General features: G+C 40.3%; 1 protein-coding gene across 5 annotated transcripts in view; it reads right to left on the bottom strand.

Annotated features, from left to right (window-relative positions):
* Positions 1 to 17,618, bottom strand: part of FAM114A1 (family with sequence similarity 114 member A1) — a 68,181-nt gene that overhangs the window by 5,179 nt on the left and 45,384 nt on the right. For 3 of the 5 annotated variants that reach the window (XM_032632242.1, XM_032632241.1, XM_032632243.1), the window contains 6 exons: positions 15,939 to 16,062; positions 10,399 to 10,490; positions 7,986 to 8,147; positions 7,002 to 7,141; positions 4,374 to 4,446; positions 140 to 193 (listed from right to left, as the gene is read on the bottom strand). In XM_032632242.1, the coding sequence (XP_032488133.1) occupies positions 140 to 193; positions 4,374 to 4,446; positions 7,002 to 7,141; positions 7,986 to 8,147; positions 10,399 to 10,490; positions 15,939 to 16,062 (645 nt within the window). Of the gene's footprint in view, positions 1 to 139; positions 285 to 4,373; positions 4,447 to 7,001; positions 7,142 to 7,985; positions 8,148 to 10,398; positions 10,491 to 15,938; positions 16,063 to 17,618 lie in introns of all 5 variants that reach the window. The other 2 variants (XM_032632244.1, XM_032632245.1) reach the window with 1 other exon arrangement.

Raw genomic sequence — 17,618 nt, 5'->3', positions numbered from 1 at the left:
AATGTACTCAAAAAAGACTGTAGACGATAAAATTTAGAATTGCAATAACACTTGCTGCCTGGGAGAAATACACACAAAAAAATGTAGCTCTAACATTTGCTTTGATTCAGAAGCACTTTCTCTCCAGGAGGCCACTTACCTCTAACAATACACTATTGATCATGGGGTTAAGGACCTCAGCCTTCTTGTTGCTCTGTGGAATCAAAAGGATGAAATTGACAGATTAGGTGCTCATATTCCAAGGCTTGTCCCAGAAAATGCAGATGCTGGCTTTGTTGAGGAATCTCTTAAAGAAGAAGGGGAGAAGTGGAATGCTTACTACAGACAAGGCTTCATATTTGGTGCTTCCCCTACACGATCATTTAATTTAGACAGAAATCTTAGGAGGTAGGTAGGTACCATGATAACCCCGATTTAAAGATGAGAAAATAGGGGACGTCTCTGGCGGTCCAGTGGTTAAGACTTCACCTGCCAGTGCAGGGGGTGTGTGTTCAATCCCTAGTTGGGGAGTTGGGGAGTTAAGATCCCACATGCCTTGCTGCCAAGGAACCAAAACATAAAACAGAAGCAATATTGTAACAAATTCAATAAAGACTTTAAAAATGGTCCACATCAAAAAAAAATCTTAATAAAAAAATAAAAAAAATAAGGATGAGAAAACAGGAATCAGGAAGGTTGAGTAACTTGCTTAAGGTCATGTAGCTAGAAATTTACACTCAGACCTTTTAAACTACTTAAAGCTCGTAGCAGGTCTGGGATTGGGGGTGGTGAGTGAGGCTGAGTTGTACAGGGTCGGATTCAGTCTTTATTTAAAATTTTGATATTTTGTTCATCATGAGTTTTTGGTGTTAATTTTGATTTTTAAAATACTGCATTAAAATATTTATTTAGATGACTGAGGTTGTTTGTCTCTTTTTGTGGTGGGGGGAGTCCCCTTAAATTTGGTAGACATGTTATGTACTTTTACTTGCCTACCCTAGTTCCAGACCTGGTCTGTAGTCTTTTTTCTTTTAAATGCAAACACGGGTACTTGGTTATAGGGTGTGTCTTCAAGGTTGGCAGTAAAGTTAAAACACTCTTAAATATAACTTGCAAACAGGTCAGCATATCCCAGTTTGCAAAACATGGAAAACGCAGAATACAGAACCTGATATTAAGTAGGTGTTCAAAAAGTGGGAATCAGTGTTCATGTCGCCGTTATTATTATGTCCAGTCTTCTCTATCTAAAATGTTCAATCCACTCTTAGACAATAAATAATTACAGGGACTAGAAAGAAGAGGGCAGTCTTAATAGGCTGCTTTCCCTCACTGTACTTGAAAGACTTTATGACAAACAAAAGTATATAAATGAACTATTTCTTCCCAGAGCAGCTCACTTTCACTGACATTACTCTACCGAGGGCTAAGTAATGTCCTACTGGGGAAACCAGAATGGAGTCTTGGGAAAAACTCTTTAAAAACCCAGTCATTTTAGTAAGTAACCAGAAAATCCATTATGGTTTGCTTTCATGTTTATTTGATTATCAATAAACCTCTAAAATATAATCAAAATGAGGGCAATAAAATGGCATTGGTTTTCAGAATCAATGAGATGTGCAAGCAATTTAAATAGAGTCTGGAGAGCAATATATACTCATTAACTTCAAGTTATGAATAATGGCTCTTTTAGAGAATACAAACAATGACGATGTGAATGATTCATCACAGCACAAGATGAGAGGTACTGTTGTCATGAGATGGTATTTCAGTAAACTCCATTTAGATTTGGCTTTTTCTTTCTCCAAACGATAATCTGTGTGTTCCTGATTGTGTTCATACAAACATTTGGACACAAGTGTGTGTGTGTGTATTTTTTTTCTTTTTTCTTTTTTTTGCGGTACGCGGGCCTCTCACTACTGTGGCCTTTCCCGTTGCGGAGCACAGGTTCCGGATGCGCAGGCTCAGTGGCCATGGCTCACGGGCCCAGCTGCTCCGCGGCATGTGGGATCTTCCCGGACCGGGGCACGAACCCGTGTCCCCTGCACCGGCAGGCGGACTCCCAACCACTGTGCCACCAGGGAAGCCCTGTGTGTGTGTATTTTATGTGTGTGTATTTATTCAAGTACACACTTATCTGCTAGAGCTTTGCTACTCAAAATGTAGGATATGAATTAGGAGCACTGTTACCACTTGGGAGTTTGTTAGAAATGCAGAATCTCAGTCCTCATCCTAGATCCACTGAATCAAAATCTGCATTTAATAAGCTCTCTAGTTTATTTGCTTGCACATTAAGGTTTGAGAAGCACTGTGCTGGAATACAATACATTAAAGGAAATAGAAAGCAATACCATGAATATCACCCACTAACATAAATTAATGTTCAACATGAATCGTATAAAACATATAACACACATAGACACAGACATATACATCCTCAACACTAGGCAACCGCAGAGAACCAAACAGTTAGCTATCTGTCTGCTGTGTCTGATGGGCAGCCAACTGGGAGTTGAGTCAACTGGGTGAATCGTTCACCCTTCTGAGACTCAGTTTCTCAGGTAGTAAACTGGAAAGAGCGAGAAGAGGGTACAGTAGAGCCTTGGGAAGCTGAGTCGCCAAGGTCATTCCATCCTGATTAAGAGCTCACACCTCTCTGTAAATCTAGCAGTTACACCAAAGTCCATGGGCATCAGTTAACTTAGATGATGCCAATCACATAAGTGTATTTTATCAAGCCTATCCTATCAATGAGCTTCTACCCTCCCCCTTCACTCTGCCTGTTTACAGTGAAGCTCCATTGCTGAAGGCCTGAAATTAGACAAATATAAAAGCTGGTCTTTTACAAAATAGGAGAAGCAAACCATATTCTTTGATAGCAGAATGAATAGTTGGTATGTAACTCATCCTTTATCAACTAAGCCACTTACAGAAGTCTGAGAGGCACACAACTCGGACAGCCCAGTCCACAATCATTTTTGCTTTTTTTTGAGACCTGCTCTTTGCCTGGGGTGGGGGTGGGAAGAGGTGTACCCCAGCAGCAAAGTAGGTCTACGTGATACGACTCTGTCCTCATCACTACTGGAGACACCAAGATGCATATCTGAGCCTTTCAAACCTTCTCACCCAGGATCCTGGAATTTGAATGAAGAGAACCAGGAACTGCTGTAGTTGAGTCACATTAATAACAACACTTTAGAGAGAAGGTACATGAGCTCTGGTGATGGGTCCCCCACGGCTGCTCATGTACCTCCACTACCTTTAATAAGCTCCTCTTTCTGTCTAAATTATTTAGTGCTTGTTTCTGTTACTTTGTGCTAGGAAGAGATATGTTGAAGTCCTAACCTCCAGTATATCAGACTGTGACCTTATTTGGAGATAGGGTGTTGCAGATTCAATTAGATAAGATGAGGTTGTACTGGTCAATATGACCACTGTCCTTAATCCAATATGACCACTGTCCTTCTAAGAAGAGGGAAATATGGGCACAGACACACACAGAGGGAGGATGATGTGAAGATAGAGAAAGAAATTGGGGTTACACTGCTGCAAGCTAAAGAATGCCTGGGAAGCTGGAAGAGGCAGAGAAGGGTCCTTCCCTAGTGGCTTCAGAAGAAGTATGGCCCTGCCAATACACTACTTTCAGACTTCTAGCCTCCAGAATGGTGAGACAATACATTTCTGTTGTTGAAGTCACCCAGTGTGTGGTACTTGTCAAGGCAGCCCTAGGAAACTAATACATTTGTAACCCAAACACCCTAGCTAAAACAGGAAGTGAAACTTGCTGTTTCTCTTGTAAAGAATCATCTGCCTTTGCATCCAGGGCCTTAAAGGGAAAAGTAGAAAGGTTGAAAGGGAAAAATTGCCACTGTCTTCTCCAATCCCATTAGGTTGAGTTACATAACATGACTGATTTCTAAAGAAAAGAAACAGAAGCCACAGCTCCAAATGAATGCCGAACCTTTCAAAATTGTTGCCTCGAGAACAGAAACACTTCTACAGATTGGTAAAATTTTTTTCTTTTGGTCAAAGTTGAAGTGTAACAATAAAGCAGAATTATTTTACTAGAGATTGTGGAGTTATATATCACAGATGTTAAATAATAGAAGGAACCTTAATGAACAAATAAAGGAAATGAGGCCCAGAGAGGTTTGAAAATCCACCCAATACCTTGTATGTCTGATATGGTCGCATCAGGGCTAGAACTCAGTCAGATGAGAGCCTTAAGCTGCCTATAGCTAGAGAAGATGCTCAGGCCTCATTTTAGCAAATGTCCTGGCAGAGCTTCTGCTTTGTGGAGCTATCAAAGAAGGTACTATGTCCTCCACGTCATATCACAGCCTCTTGTAGGCCTTCCCCTCAAAAAGGTGAAAAAAGAATCAGTTTCATAATCTTACCCCAACAGTGGTTAAAGAATTTGTAAACTTCTCTGATAAGGAGGCCACTTCCTTGCACATTGCAGTAGTTAATCTGAAAGAAGAAAAAAAAGAGATTTGGGTATTTTTAATAAAGAAAAATAATTGTATTGTTAATACAATTATTGATATTAATACAGTATTCCCTTTAAAAGAAGAGCACTCAAGTTTGAAGATGCTCTGTAGAAATGTTTTCCTCAGTATTCTTCCATGATTCACAATCACAGTTTAATCTAATTCTCACCCTACCTCTTTTTCGAAGCAAAAGCATATGCAGGAAAATACCAGGCTTGAGCTCCACAAGGGGTATAAAACTCTTGCCAAGGGACTTTTCTCCAGCATTGTTCATTTGAAAATAATAATGAACATTCACTGAGATACTATGTTAAATACTTTTATATGCATAATCACATTTAAACTGCATAATGACCTTATTAGGGTCCATTATTATTCCCATTTTATAGATGAAGAAATTCAAACTCAGATGTCTCTTCATATCTTGATTATGGTTTTTTTTTTTTTTTCGGTACAGGGACCTCTCACTGTTGTGGCCGCTCCCACTGCGGAGCACAGGCTCTGGATGCGCAGGTCCAGCGGCCATGGCTCACAGGCCCAGCCGCTCCGCGGCATGTGGGATCTTCCCGGACTGGGGCATGAACCCGTGTCCCCTGCATCGGCAGGCAGACTCTCAACCACTGCGCCACCAGGGAAGCCCTTGATTATGTTTTTATGAGATGCCTCAAAATAAAGATCCTGTAGAATATGTTTTTTAAGACTTATATCAAATACATCAAAACTTTACCCCAATGTTTATTCCAGCCATCACGGCTAGGACTTTACCCCAAGAAAATAATGCAAGACAGATACAAATATTTAACAAAGCAATGTTTGTCATAACATTATAGATGATGACAAAAGCTGAAAACAATCTACCTAACAATGGTGCATTTTGCCTGAGTTTTTTAAACAATAAGTATGTAAGACTTTTATGAAGTGATTAAAATGCTATTAGCAAAACAATAACTCCAAGTTAAGAATCTTACATGTTAAAAGATCTAGCGATGTCAGTAGAGGCAAGTTTCGTTCTGATAAATAGGGGTTCTGTCTAAGCTATGTATTCAGGTTTGTTGAGCTATATCCATCTATCCCTCCTTCCACTTATCTATCCATCCAACTACTCATCCATCCACCCAACCATCCAAAACTTATCTGCAGGAAGGGTCAGGAGTAAGGCCAAGAGATAGCAAAGAGCAGTTCTGCCTATGTTCTTGGGCAGGTGGGTGGAAAGGCACTTATTGTACAGACATATATGAGGCCTTATTACATTTTGCTTGGAGCAGCTTGGTAAGGTTGGGACAATCAGGGGCTGAGAATCAGACAGGAGCTAAGAGTAAGGTTCTGCTTTCCATACTCAGAAACTTCTGACTTCAGCCCTCCTCTTTCCAATCAGCATGCAAATATAAAACAGTACTCAGATGCTTTCCTCAATACTTGAAACTCCTATTTCGCCCTTTCCTCTTCCTTCTTTACATCGAGACAAGTACATATTCTTTGCAGGCATTTTAAGGGCAGGATTGTGCAGTGCTTATAATATCTTGGATTTTCACATGTTTAGATAGGAAAATCTACACTAGATCACAAATCTGTACAAGTGAGGAAAAATGCCATCAGAGACACTAATAATGACTTTTTGGAAGGTCCTTCCACCAAAAATTTGCTCCCCAACCTACAATGCCAAATGTAGTAATAAGTGAAGACTAGTTAGCTAGCAAGTGAGTGAATGTGTTGAGATGTGTGTGTGTGTGTGTGTGTGTGTGTGTGTGTGTCTGTGTGTGTGTACCCATATATTTTTAGGAGGCTCTTATTTGGGCTCCTGTGTCTATATAATAATGAGAGGGCGTTTGGGCCTGTGCTGATTTTCTATACCATAGCTTACAGTCATATGTGTAAAAGCTAATGGCTTATTCTTCAGCTCCATAATCAACTATTTTAATGAACGCTCCATACCAGCTATTTTCATGTGTATAACATTATATATATACACGTTTTTATTTCACTAAACTAATAATAGTAGCTTACTGAAGAATAAACATATGATAGCAAATATGCACGCAAAAGCAATCCACAGTGAACTGGCTTACGTTAGTGACCATCATTGCCAGAATTCAGAACATGCAGAGCTTGTGTAAGTCGCTCCGAACAGTGGGGGTGCGTTTGCATATTTCTGTGAAACTAGTTGAGAAGGTCCATTAAGGTGTCTTTTATCTGTGTGGCATGTTGAAAATGTAATTATATTCAAAGGTCTGTACTTTCAAGATTCTGATCTATTAAAAGAAACATTTAGCTCTGAATGATTTAGGGTGTCTTCCCTTAAATCTCTTCATAAATAATTCCTGGAATGTCTAGCTAATTATTACTGTTCTCGCTAACTTGGCTCATTTCTTAAGAGGGTCCTTAATTCTTAAGATGACCACAGAACAATGGAATTAGTTGACATGAAATCTGAATCTTTAGTAGCTGAGGGTGTATGTGTGTGTGTGCGTGTGTGTGTGCATTTGAATGGCACGTATACATAAAATTGGAAAAATAAGAATTAAAAGTAACATTTACTTTATCAGAACTTTTGCTTGGTCGTGAGCTGGTTTTTCCTCTTCTTGTCCATGAAGAATTAATTCTGCTACTTTATGAAGCTGCTCAATACAGCGAGCTGTTACTTCTGCCAGGCTTTTGATGGACTGCATGTATGCTTCCTGAAAGCAAAAAGTACCAGTCAGAAAATTATTCATTGAGAAGATGCTTTCTAAAAAACTCCTGTGACATTAAAACAATTACATAATTCCTGGAAAAAATCCCCCAAAACAAATATGACCTGAAAAAATTTACCCAAAGATTAATGGGTGTACCTAAGACTTTTCTAAGTGGAAATACTACCATAAAACAGAAGTGTCACCAGGTCCCAGGGACATAACAAGCCTTCTTCACAGCTGGGTCCCCAGTTCTCAGAGCAGTGCTGGGCACACAACAGACATGAAAGCGTGTGGAAGGGTGGCTGAATTGAACAGACCTCAGTGGACATTTTTCTTTAGAGCGATCTAATTTGAAATTTTCTTTCTCTAAAATTAAAATTCAACGTAAAATGAAGTTATTACAAACTCATTTGTGAACATAGGCAGATTATAAATTATGCATATATAAATTTATTAAACTACAGGAAAAAAACTGTGGCAATGAAATTCTTTTTTGGAAAAAGCTTCAATTACCTCATTAGTTATGGGGCATAAGGACATGTTATGGTTACAAATTTGATATGATGGAATTTTACCCTAAAGATAAATCGACTATGTTCTTAAATATTTTTTTTCCTTTAAATTATAACTGTAATGCTATGGAGGAAAGCTACAATATCTATGCTAAATCATGAAATGTCCTGGTATAGAAAAATTTTAGTGTTTATTACATTAATACTCATATTTCTATAGTGTGGAATAGGGTATAAATGAAAATGAAATGGCTTTGCCTCACTTAAAATTAGGCTGCTAATAAAATGAACATAATATTACTGCTCTTTAGGCGGACGATCTGTAATGCGTTTACCTCGACTGTCTTAGTTTTCCTTTCTTCCTTCTTGTCTTCTTCGGGGTTTTCAGGTTTCTCTTCCTTTTCTTCCTTCTCTGTTTTGTCCTCTGACTCTTCGGCCACGTCTACTGGCACCACAGTTTGATCCTCTTCCACCCAGTCATGAGCTTTTTTCATGGCCTGCAAAGGCCCCCAACCAAAGCAATACGTTTATTGTACAAATATGGAGACACAAAAGCCAATCCCACGACTTGGATCAAACCCTAAACCGCCAAGGGTGGTTCTCTGTACGTTTAAAGAGTGATGGGGCAATTCCTCAACTTCCTTAAAAACACCTTGTTGTTGCTTTCTGGTAAAAAATACAGTAAGAAAAAGGGACAGAGTAGAAAGAATGTATGGAGAGAAAACTGCAGGGCCTGAGGAATTTTTGGAAAGCATTCTAAAATGATACTCAGGGCTTCCCTGGTGGCGCAGTGGTTAAGAATCCGCCTGCCAATGCAGGGAACATGGGTTCTAGCCCTGATCCGGGAAGATCCCACATGCCGCAGAGCAACTAAGCCCGTGCGCCACAACTACTGAGCCTGCGCTCTAGAGCCCGCGAACCACAACTACTGAGCCCGTATGCCACAACTACTGAAGCCTGTGTGCCTAGAGCCTGTGTTCTGCAACAAGAGAAGCCACCGCAATGAGAAGCCCTCGCAGCGCAACAAAGAGTAGCCCCCGCTCACCGCAACTAGAGAAACCCTGTGCACAGCAACAGAAGACCCAATGTGGCCAAAAAATAAATAAATAAAATCTTAAAAAAAAAATAAAATGATACTCAGATAGGAATAAAAATGACCGTCACTTTGGAAAAGCCATAGTATATTTTTCACTTTTTGTGACCAACTGTAAAATTTCATATATATGTATATGAAATTTAGCCAGGGTCATTGCGAAAGCAAATTTCCTCATCTGCTATGTCTCAGGAAGCCCTTAATATTTCATGAACCTAATAATGTATCGCACCAGAAGATGAAGGATGGCTCTGTTCCTCTCCAGCCATGCCAGAACCTCGCAGGGCGGAGTCAGGGGGTGGGAACAAGAGAAGAACTGTGATGAATTTCACTTCACATGAGTGCAGTTTGAGCAACTTGTGGCCTTAAAAGTTTTTGAACAAGCAGACACCACCTTCCCTATCTGTTACTCCCTGAATTTTGAAAGGGCAGACTTACCAGTTTTTATATTATAGTTTAAGCTGTTTGCTTAAGTTGCATCTGAGCATATGCAAAACTTACTTCTCATTTGAAAGCTTGCATGTCAAAGTTTAATGTGTCATGGTGTTGATGGCAAGTTAATGGGGAGAAGATTAGGGGAGACAAAACCTAACAAACCATGCTTGGTGTGTCCTCTTTTAGGGACAAAGGTTTACCTATGTAAATAAGCCAGTGAGACCTCGGAGGCACCACACACACTCTCTGAGCTGCTGCAGGTGCTGTGTGGAGATGAATGAGGCAATTTCCCTGCTGCGTTCAAGTCACTGACCTGCCAGAATCAGTGACCTCTATCAGAGATAAAGAAATTGCTCATCTCTCCACCTCACTGCCTCAGTCTGCCCTTTCCTCACCCACCTTGATGAGTGAGGACCTGTGTCAACCACCGATCGCTAAAGAGAAGAAAGAGAGCGGGTGGTGGTGGGATGAACTGAGAGACTGGGATTGACATGTATACACTGATGTGTATGAAATGGAGGACTAATAAGAACCTGCTGTATAAAAAAATAAATAAAATAAAATTCAAAAATTCAAAAAAAAAAGAGAAGAAAGAGAGAATGGGAAAAATGACAGTTTTAAGTAATTAATGATCAGTGACCTCATTAAGAAATGCCATCGCAAGACCTTGTAGGAACTTGCAAAACATCCAGTGTTACTCTCAGAGGAAGCCAGACAGTGAAAGCTCAGATGGTCTTAGACATGACGAAGCACCAGCTTTCCCGTGGGAGGGGTTGTGTGAGTGGCCTGGCTCTGGCAGATGTGCTTTCTCTGCCTAATGCTGGCATGTCACTTTCGAGGGGAGGGGAGATGGAATTTGAAAAAGCCCTTTGGTGATTCTGCACCTTCTTTCCTCCTCTAGGCTGAGGGTAACCACTGATCTGATCTAAGACCCTATTTTAAGGAGAAATGACTTGTTCAAGGTCACAAGGTAATTACCAGTGAAACTGCAACTAAAATGCAGGTCTTGTGACACAGCCTAGCAGGTTCTCCGCAGCCACATTTCATGATGTTGCCTCCTCGAATCTTAATTACTGACCTGGGACTCCCCTCCTGCTATGTGCCATTGGGACTTGGGGTTTTTCTGTTTCAGGTGGATTTCTGGATTTTACAACCGAGACCTTTAAAAAAAAAACAAAAAAAAACCAACAAGCAAAAACTGAGATCCATATGGTGCTGACCTTATTGAGTTTGTCAGGTGTGGCCGCAACATGCAATTCAAAGAGAAGCTCTGTAAGCATGCTAGCAAATTCTTCTCCCTTTTCTTCTATCCCTGGAAATAGAAAATGACAGAAGTAAGAAGCATGATATATTTTTCATCCTTCAGAATGTGGCAGCTCCCACAACCTTACAGCCCGCAGTCAGAGTATAAGTGGGGGCAGCAGCAGCCCGCCCTCCAGCCGCTGGGCAAAGACGAGCTGTGCCCGTGTATGAGCACAGAGGCGAGGCAGCAGGCTGCAGCTGGGCGAGGGGCTGGTGGAGCCTTGCTGCTCGCAGCTCTAGCTGGGGCACCCCTGGGCTGGCCCGAAGGGCACGTGAGGGCAGGGCAGGACCACTGGTCTTCTTCACAGCTATAGGTGGTCAGTAGCTGTTTGCTGAATGACTGAATGAACAAATGAACGACCCTTCTCAGGCTTGAAAGCCCTGGGACAACACTGTGTTTATGACTTACAGTACTGTTATGCTTAGCACTGCAACCCTTAATGATACTCAGGGTACTCTTTTAGGTACACAGAGCCACAGTACTGAGCAAGCAGAATTAGTCTCCATGGATCATCTACTTATATCTTAATACTTGTAACAACATTATATCTCTGGAGAAATTTCCCATGGTTTCCTAGGACACCTGCCTGGTCCTACAATATTATGTAATGATATGTCTTCCCTTCAGATTGGAAGCTACCTAAGGATACAGACAATATTTGTTTTGCTCATTCCTGAATCCAGAGCATCTAACACAGTGCCTGGAACATAACAGGTGCTAAAATGAATATTTATTGAATAAATAATTTACTAATATATTATACCATAGATACTAATATATTGATTATCTATAACATGTTATATATATATATCATGAAATAAAAATAACAATATTATTGGTGGTCAATAAAGAGGAGAGATCTTTAAAAGTTACAATCTTATATCTCTCATTTGTATCTACAACTTGAGGCCATTTTCAAAGTTTCTTATAAGTGCTAAAGAATTGATATCACAATGGATTGTATCACCAGTTTGGGACGGTGGTGGAAGGATAAAAGCATCATTCATCTGGCCTTATTACATGATCTCAGAAACCCTCTGAGAAGAAAATACCATGGCCTATGTTAGTGGGTGAAGGCAGTAGCTTCAGAGAGGGCTAAGCTATGTGAGAAATACTGTATCTAACACTTGTCTGCTTGTGTATTTCTGTTTTAGAGACAAAATGGTTAATCAGCAGCTTGTGAAGATAGCCAGGATAACTTGTATGTCTTTTTTTTTTTTTTTTTTTTGCGGTACGCAAGCCTCTCACTGTTGTGGCCTCGCCCGCTGCGGAGCACAGGCTCCGGACGTGCAGGCTCAGCGGCCACGGCTCACGGGCCCAGCCGCTTCACGGCATGTGGGATCTTCCCGGACCGGGGCACGAACCCGTGTCCCCTGCACCGGCAGGCGGACTCCCAACCGCTGTGCCACCAGGGAAGCCCACTTGTAGGTCTTTGTTCAAAGAATTTGGCCTAATCAGTTTATCATCACCTAGAATTTATATATTCTCATTGGGGAGCAGGTCAAACTAGAGAAGTAAAACATATATGTCAGGTGAGAAGTTTTATGGAGAAGTATACATCAAGGGAGAGGAATAGGGACAGCTGGGGGTTAGGAATTTCAAATGGAGAGGAGCTGAGAAAATGGCCTTTGAGTAATAACCCAGAGGAGGAGAGGGATGAGCCACACAGATCAGGGGAAGAACCTTCCAGGCAGAGGCACCGCCAGGGTCAATTCCAGGAGGGAGTGTGCCTGGCTTGCTTGGGGACAGCAAGGAGGACAGGGTGACCTCCACAGGGAGAGGGAGGCATGTGCCTTGCGGTAGAGGGAGAGATGGCTGTCTTTGTTCACAGTGAAGCTGATACAAGCAAATCATAAAACCCATAAAGTAAGTGCTCAGACGGAGCAGTCTTCTGCAACACTTGATCCAATTCTCAGGGGTATTAAGAAACCTTTCTCGGGGAGGTGATGCCTGAACAGAGCCTTCAAAAATGAGAAGGCTTTAGTCACATGTACAAAGGGAGAGCTGGAGGGCTACCGAGTCAGAGAGAGAATGAGAGAGAGAGAGAGAGAGAGAGAGAGATAGGCCATCAAAAGCTGAGATTCTGTCTCTGCTGGGCAGAGATCTTGGTCTCATCCTCTCTAGGTAGGCAAAGTAAGAGGGGCAACTCCCACGGGGTCTCGTTTCCAAACTGCCTGGTCCTTCTCATCTCCGTGAGGCAGTGCTGCAGGGCAGAAAGAGCCCTGGCCTCAGGTTGAGGATGTGGAGATTCTTCCCCAGCTCCTGCACCTGTGGCTCTGTGACCTGGGGCCAGTCACAGGGCTTCTTAGCCTCCATTTCCTCCTCTGTAAATATAGGATAATAAAACCCAGCCATCTGCTCTTTAGTGTTATTGTAAGGAGCAAATAATACAACAAATGTGTAAGTATTTTGTAAACACTAGAGTTTTATATAAACTGTATTGTTAAGTGTTACAAAGATATAAACATAGGGAGATTAAAAATATTTGAGAGTAATCAACACTAAATCAGGATACACGTACTCTCTGTAGCTCCAGCTTTTAAATGTGCATTCGTTCTATAGGACAGAGAAATACACCAATAACTTGTAGCAAATGTTTTAGGAAAATCATCACAGAGAAAAATGGATGTAAATAAAAAACAGATGTTAAAGAATGTTGCAACAAAGAATACCTATTACTACAATTCTTGGTCTGTATGTGTGGCCGAGAAGATCTTCACCAAGTCAATAAAAAGAGAAAATATCTTTTAAAAATCTTTTCACAACAGTGGTAAACCAAATTAGAGACCCACGGCGGTGTGATAAAATTACACTCTGCTGGTAGGACAAACATGCAAATCATTAGCTAATGTTATTAAATGCAGAGGAGCCCAATATTAAATTTATCTAAAAATGACAGTTCATTACATTTTCTAAGACTACCAAATAAATTATTTAGGTGTTAGGGGGCTTTTAGGAATGCAAGTGCTTACAAGAAAAAATATGATGAGAATGCTGTGGTTTCTCCCAGAATTTTGCTCCTGGATTGTCTGCTCTCCCTCACTAATGAGATTGCTCTCGACAGCTTTTAGTTAATCCCTCACCTTTCTGGAGTTGTAACACTCCATCATATTGGATTGATTTAATGACAACCCTGCTATTCTTCTCTCCCATTCTTCTTTAGGTGTCTAAATGACATTTATTTATTAAATTAAGTTAATTGAAAGTAATTGTGTTTTGATAATCTGGAGCTGCCCTTTAGGAAAATGGACATATTATGGGAGGTAACAGGGTTCCATCACTTAAAGAGAGATTAATCTACCATTTCTTTTTTTTTTTTTTGTGGTACACGGGCCTCTCACTGTTGTGGCCTCTCCCGTTGCGGAGCACAGGCTCCGGATGCGCTGGCTCAGCGGCCATGGCTCACGGGCCCAGCTGCTCCGCGGCATGTGGGATCTTCCCGGACCGGGGCATGAACCCGGTGTGTGTCCCCCTGCATCGGCAGGCAGACTCTCAACCACTGTGCCACCAGGGAAGCCCTATCTACCATTTCTTAAGCATGCTGTTCAGGACTTCAATTTTTTTTTTTTTTTTGGTCATATTAAAAAATCTCCATTTACTGAAGCTCTATATTAACACTGGAGCATAACACATGTAGTAACATTTTCTATTTAACAGTATTGAATCAAGTTTTCTCTCCAAGGAATTGCACTAGTTGGGGATGCCATACTGCATTCACTTACACTGGAAACAATATTTCTTTGATGTTAGGGAGAATTTGGGATCCTGTTTTTATCCGTTCTGAATGACACACCCAGTAAGGCAAAGGTCTACCTCAGGCACCATAAACTGAAGAAAAATAGCCTGCATCTTTTTGGTGATTGTTACTCTGGAAAAGAGGCATCTACATTAGTTCATCTTGGGTTCAGAATACTAGCTGCATGACCTGTGACAGCTAGTATCTTAGTTTCTTCATTATTAAAGCAAAGACAAGATTGTCATCCTTTGTGACTTTGTAGAAACACACAAATGCTCAAAACCATTGTTCTCCAACTGTCTCTTTGATATTGACCTTTTCCTATGCTTCAGTATAATTGATTCTTCTATTTTGATGCAGTGAGCATATCTCATTAAACTGAAGGTACATGAGGTCAGCATGCGGGGCTAAAGCGGGAGATAGTATTTAAAAGACAGTTTGCAAATGCTTAGAATAATTTTGCCCCGAGCATCTAGGCTGAAGCATTTGAGCTCTTGTGTTTGAGTTTTGATTAAAGATACGTAGCACGTCTGGGCACAAAATGCTTCCAGAGAGTGATGTACATGATATGCATGTACATTATCACAAGTACAATTGTAAATAAAAGTTGTAACTTGTTGCATCTTTACTATTCTCCTGGAATTGTGTTAGCACTTTTAATAATAATAACAGCTAACACTTCGAGCAGTTCTGTATGCCAGCCTCTGTAATATTTTTTTGCATATATTATCTAATTTGATCCTTACAATAGCCCTCAGGAATAGGTATCACTGTCTCCATTTTACAGGTAAGATACTGAATTTCAGAAAGGTTATATAACTTGTTCAAGGACAAATAGCAAGTAAGTAGTGAAAATGTTGCAAATAAGACCCTTCAGATGATCCCAGGAGAAGCCAGCCTTGTGTGTCCAAGGTTGCTTAAGTTTTCAGTGTAACCTACGTGAAACAACTGTCTAGTGCTTGGTGATGACATCAATCACTCTCCATGTACACAACTTCACTATATTCTGTTCCCAAAGGGACAACTTAATCATTAAGCACGTCCAACTTTGGGAACCTCTTTTCCTCTCTCAAGGAAGCCTTGCTTCTCACAAAATAGGTTCTAGTCTCCTTGGGGTCATGTCATCGTCTGGCTGGAAGAGCGTGTACCTGGCTCACTTTAGTGATTGACTAACTCAATCAAACCTGACAAATCACGCCTTGATGCACCCTGTGCCTTTGTATTTTTTGGGTGACGTGTAGGCCACTTACAAATACACCCTACCTCCTACACACAGAAATTAAAAGGAAGAAGAAAAATATGAACAGAAATCCATTGAAAGACCTGCCCACCATCAAGATCAACCACATTCAACAACTTCCACGTGCAGGTAAAAAATCAGACACTGGAGCATAAACTCTAGTCATCAGGGCCCTGTTGAGTGCACTGTGCTCTTCGTTCACTTGACCAGATGCATTTGCTGTGTGCCTGTGACATGCCAGGGACACCAGAGAAATAAAGGTGCTTCACTCAGCAGTTCCCACCCAAAGGACAGGAGGACTATAGGTCAATGTGACCAGCTCCTGTAAAAAGACCAGATGCACAGAGAATTTGGAAGTGAGCAGGAGAAGCACCTGAATTAAGTAATTCTCTCCTGTTCAAAGGGCTATGCTTATTAACAGCAGTTTCTAAGGACGGCATCAATCGTTTGTCTTGCTATTTAACTGGTTACTTTCCTTTACCTTGCACTTCTTGATTCTCTTCATTCTCTAATTCTTTGGCTGCAAAGATGTCTTTAATGGAAATTAGGTCATTTTTTAAGACTTCCAGCTTCTCTCCATCAAGTGATGCTAAAAATGACTGAACCTGAAAAAAAGAAATAGGTCAGCATAACTGTCATCTTTTCTTCTCATTAATGATGTTTACGTATAGCTGTGCCCAGTTCTCCCAGGTGATTCATGGTGTGGGAGGTAACACTGGGTTGAATGTTGGATTTAACTGCCTAGTAACTGTGCAACTTTGGGTAAGTTACATAAGCTCCTTGGGCCTCAGTTTTCTCATGTTTTTAATTGAATATATTTGACAGATAACATTGTGTAAATTTAAGGTGTATAACATGTTAATTTGATACATGTGTATATTGTAATATGATTGCCACTGTAGCGATATTTAGCACCTCTATCACATTACATAATTATACTTTCTTTTTAGTGGTTGAGACAATTAAAATTGTAGTCTCTTAGCAAGTTTGATGATTATAGTACAATACTGTTGTCCGTATACCTCACACTACACATTAGATCTCTATGGCTTATTTACTACTTTTGCAAGTTTGTACCCCTAAGTAACATCTATCTTATCCTCCCCCCAATCCCCTGCTAACCACCATTTTACTGATTTTTATGAGTTTGACTGTTTTGAGATTCCACATAAAAGTGATATCATGCTTATCTCACTTAGCATAAGGTGCTCAAGGTCCAACCATGTTGTCGCAAATGGCAGGATGTCCTCCTTTCTCATGGCTGAATAATACTCTATTGTGTATATATCTCACACCTTTTTTAATCCATCCATCTGTTGATGGGCATTTAGGATGTTTCCATATTTTGGCTATTGTGACTAACACAATAAACATGGGAGTGCATATATCTCTTCAAGATCCTGTTTTTGGCTTCCTCAAAAAATTAAAAATAGATCTACCATGTGATCCAGCAATTCCACTTCTGGGTATACACCCAAAGGAAATTTTATGTTTTAAATGGAGAGCCACACTTCATTGTGATCCTTTGTGGGATAAATGAAACAACGAATGTGAAAAACATTGCACAAGTGCAAACAGCAGATGCTAAGTAAATGTTGCTGGTAGCTCTTCTGTCATAGTGGTTGAAAACATACCCTGGTTTCAAATATCAGCTCTTCGCTTATTAATTATGTGACTTTGGGTAATTTACTTAACCTTTCTGTGACTCAGTCCTCTTATCTCTAAAATGAGAACTTATAGCAACTACCTTATAAGACTGTTTTGAAGGTTAAATGAAATGATGTACTCAGGAGTATTTATCGTGATGGTCAATAAATTATATATATAATGTAAACAAACATATATGTAAGACAGAAAACAAACTTATGGTTACCAAAGGGGAGAGGGAGAGAGGAGTATGGGATTAACGGATACAAACTACTACATATAAAATAGATGAGCAACAAAGATTTACTACACAGCACAGGGAATTATACTTACTATCTTATAATAACTTATAACGGAATATAATCTGAAAACAATAACTGAGTCACTTTGCTGTACACCTGAAACTACACGAACTAACAAACAAACTTTAACAATATTGTAAAGCAACCATACTTCAATAAAAAAGTATATGTAAACAAATATATAAATAAGTAGTTGTATGTATATTACAGAC

Source organism: Phocoena sinus, chromosome 5 (genome assembly GCF_008692025.1).
Source record: "Phocoena sinus isolate mPhoSin1 chromosome 5, mPhoSin1.pri, whole genome shotgun sequence".
In the NCBI taxonomy this organism is placed as follows: Eukaryota; Metazoa; Chordata; class Mammalia; order Artiodactyla; family Phocoenidae; genus Phocoena; species Phocoena sinus.
The sequence above is the reverse complement of the archived record's forward strand: the minus strand, read 5'-3'. Positions and strand labels throughout refer to the sequence as shown.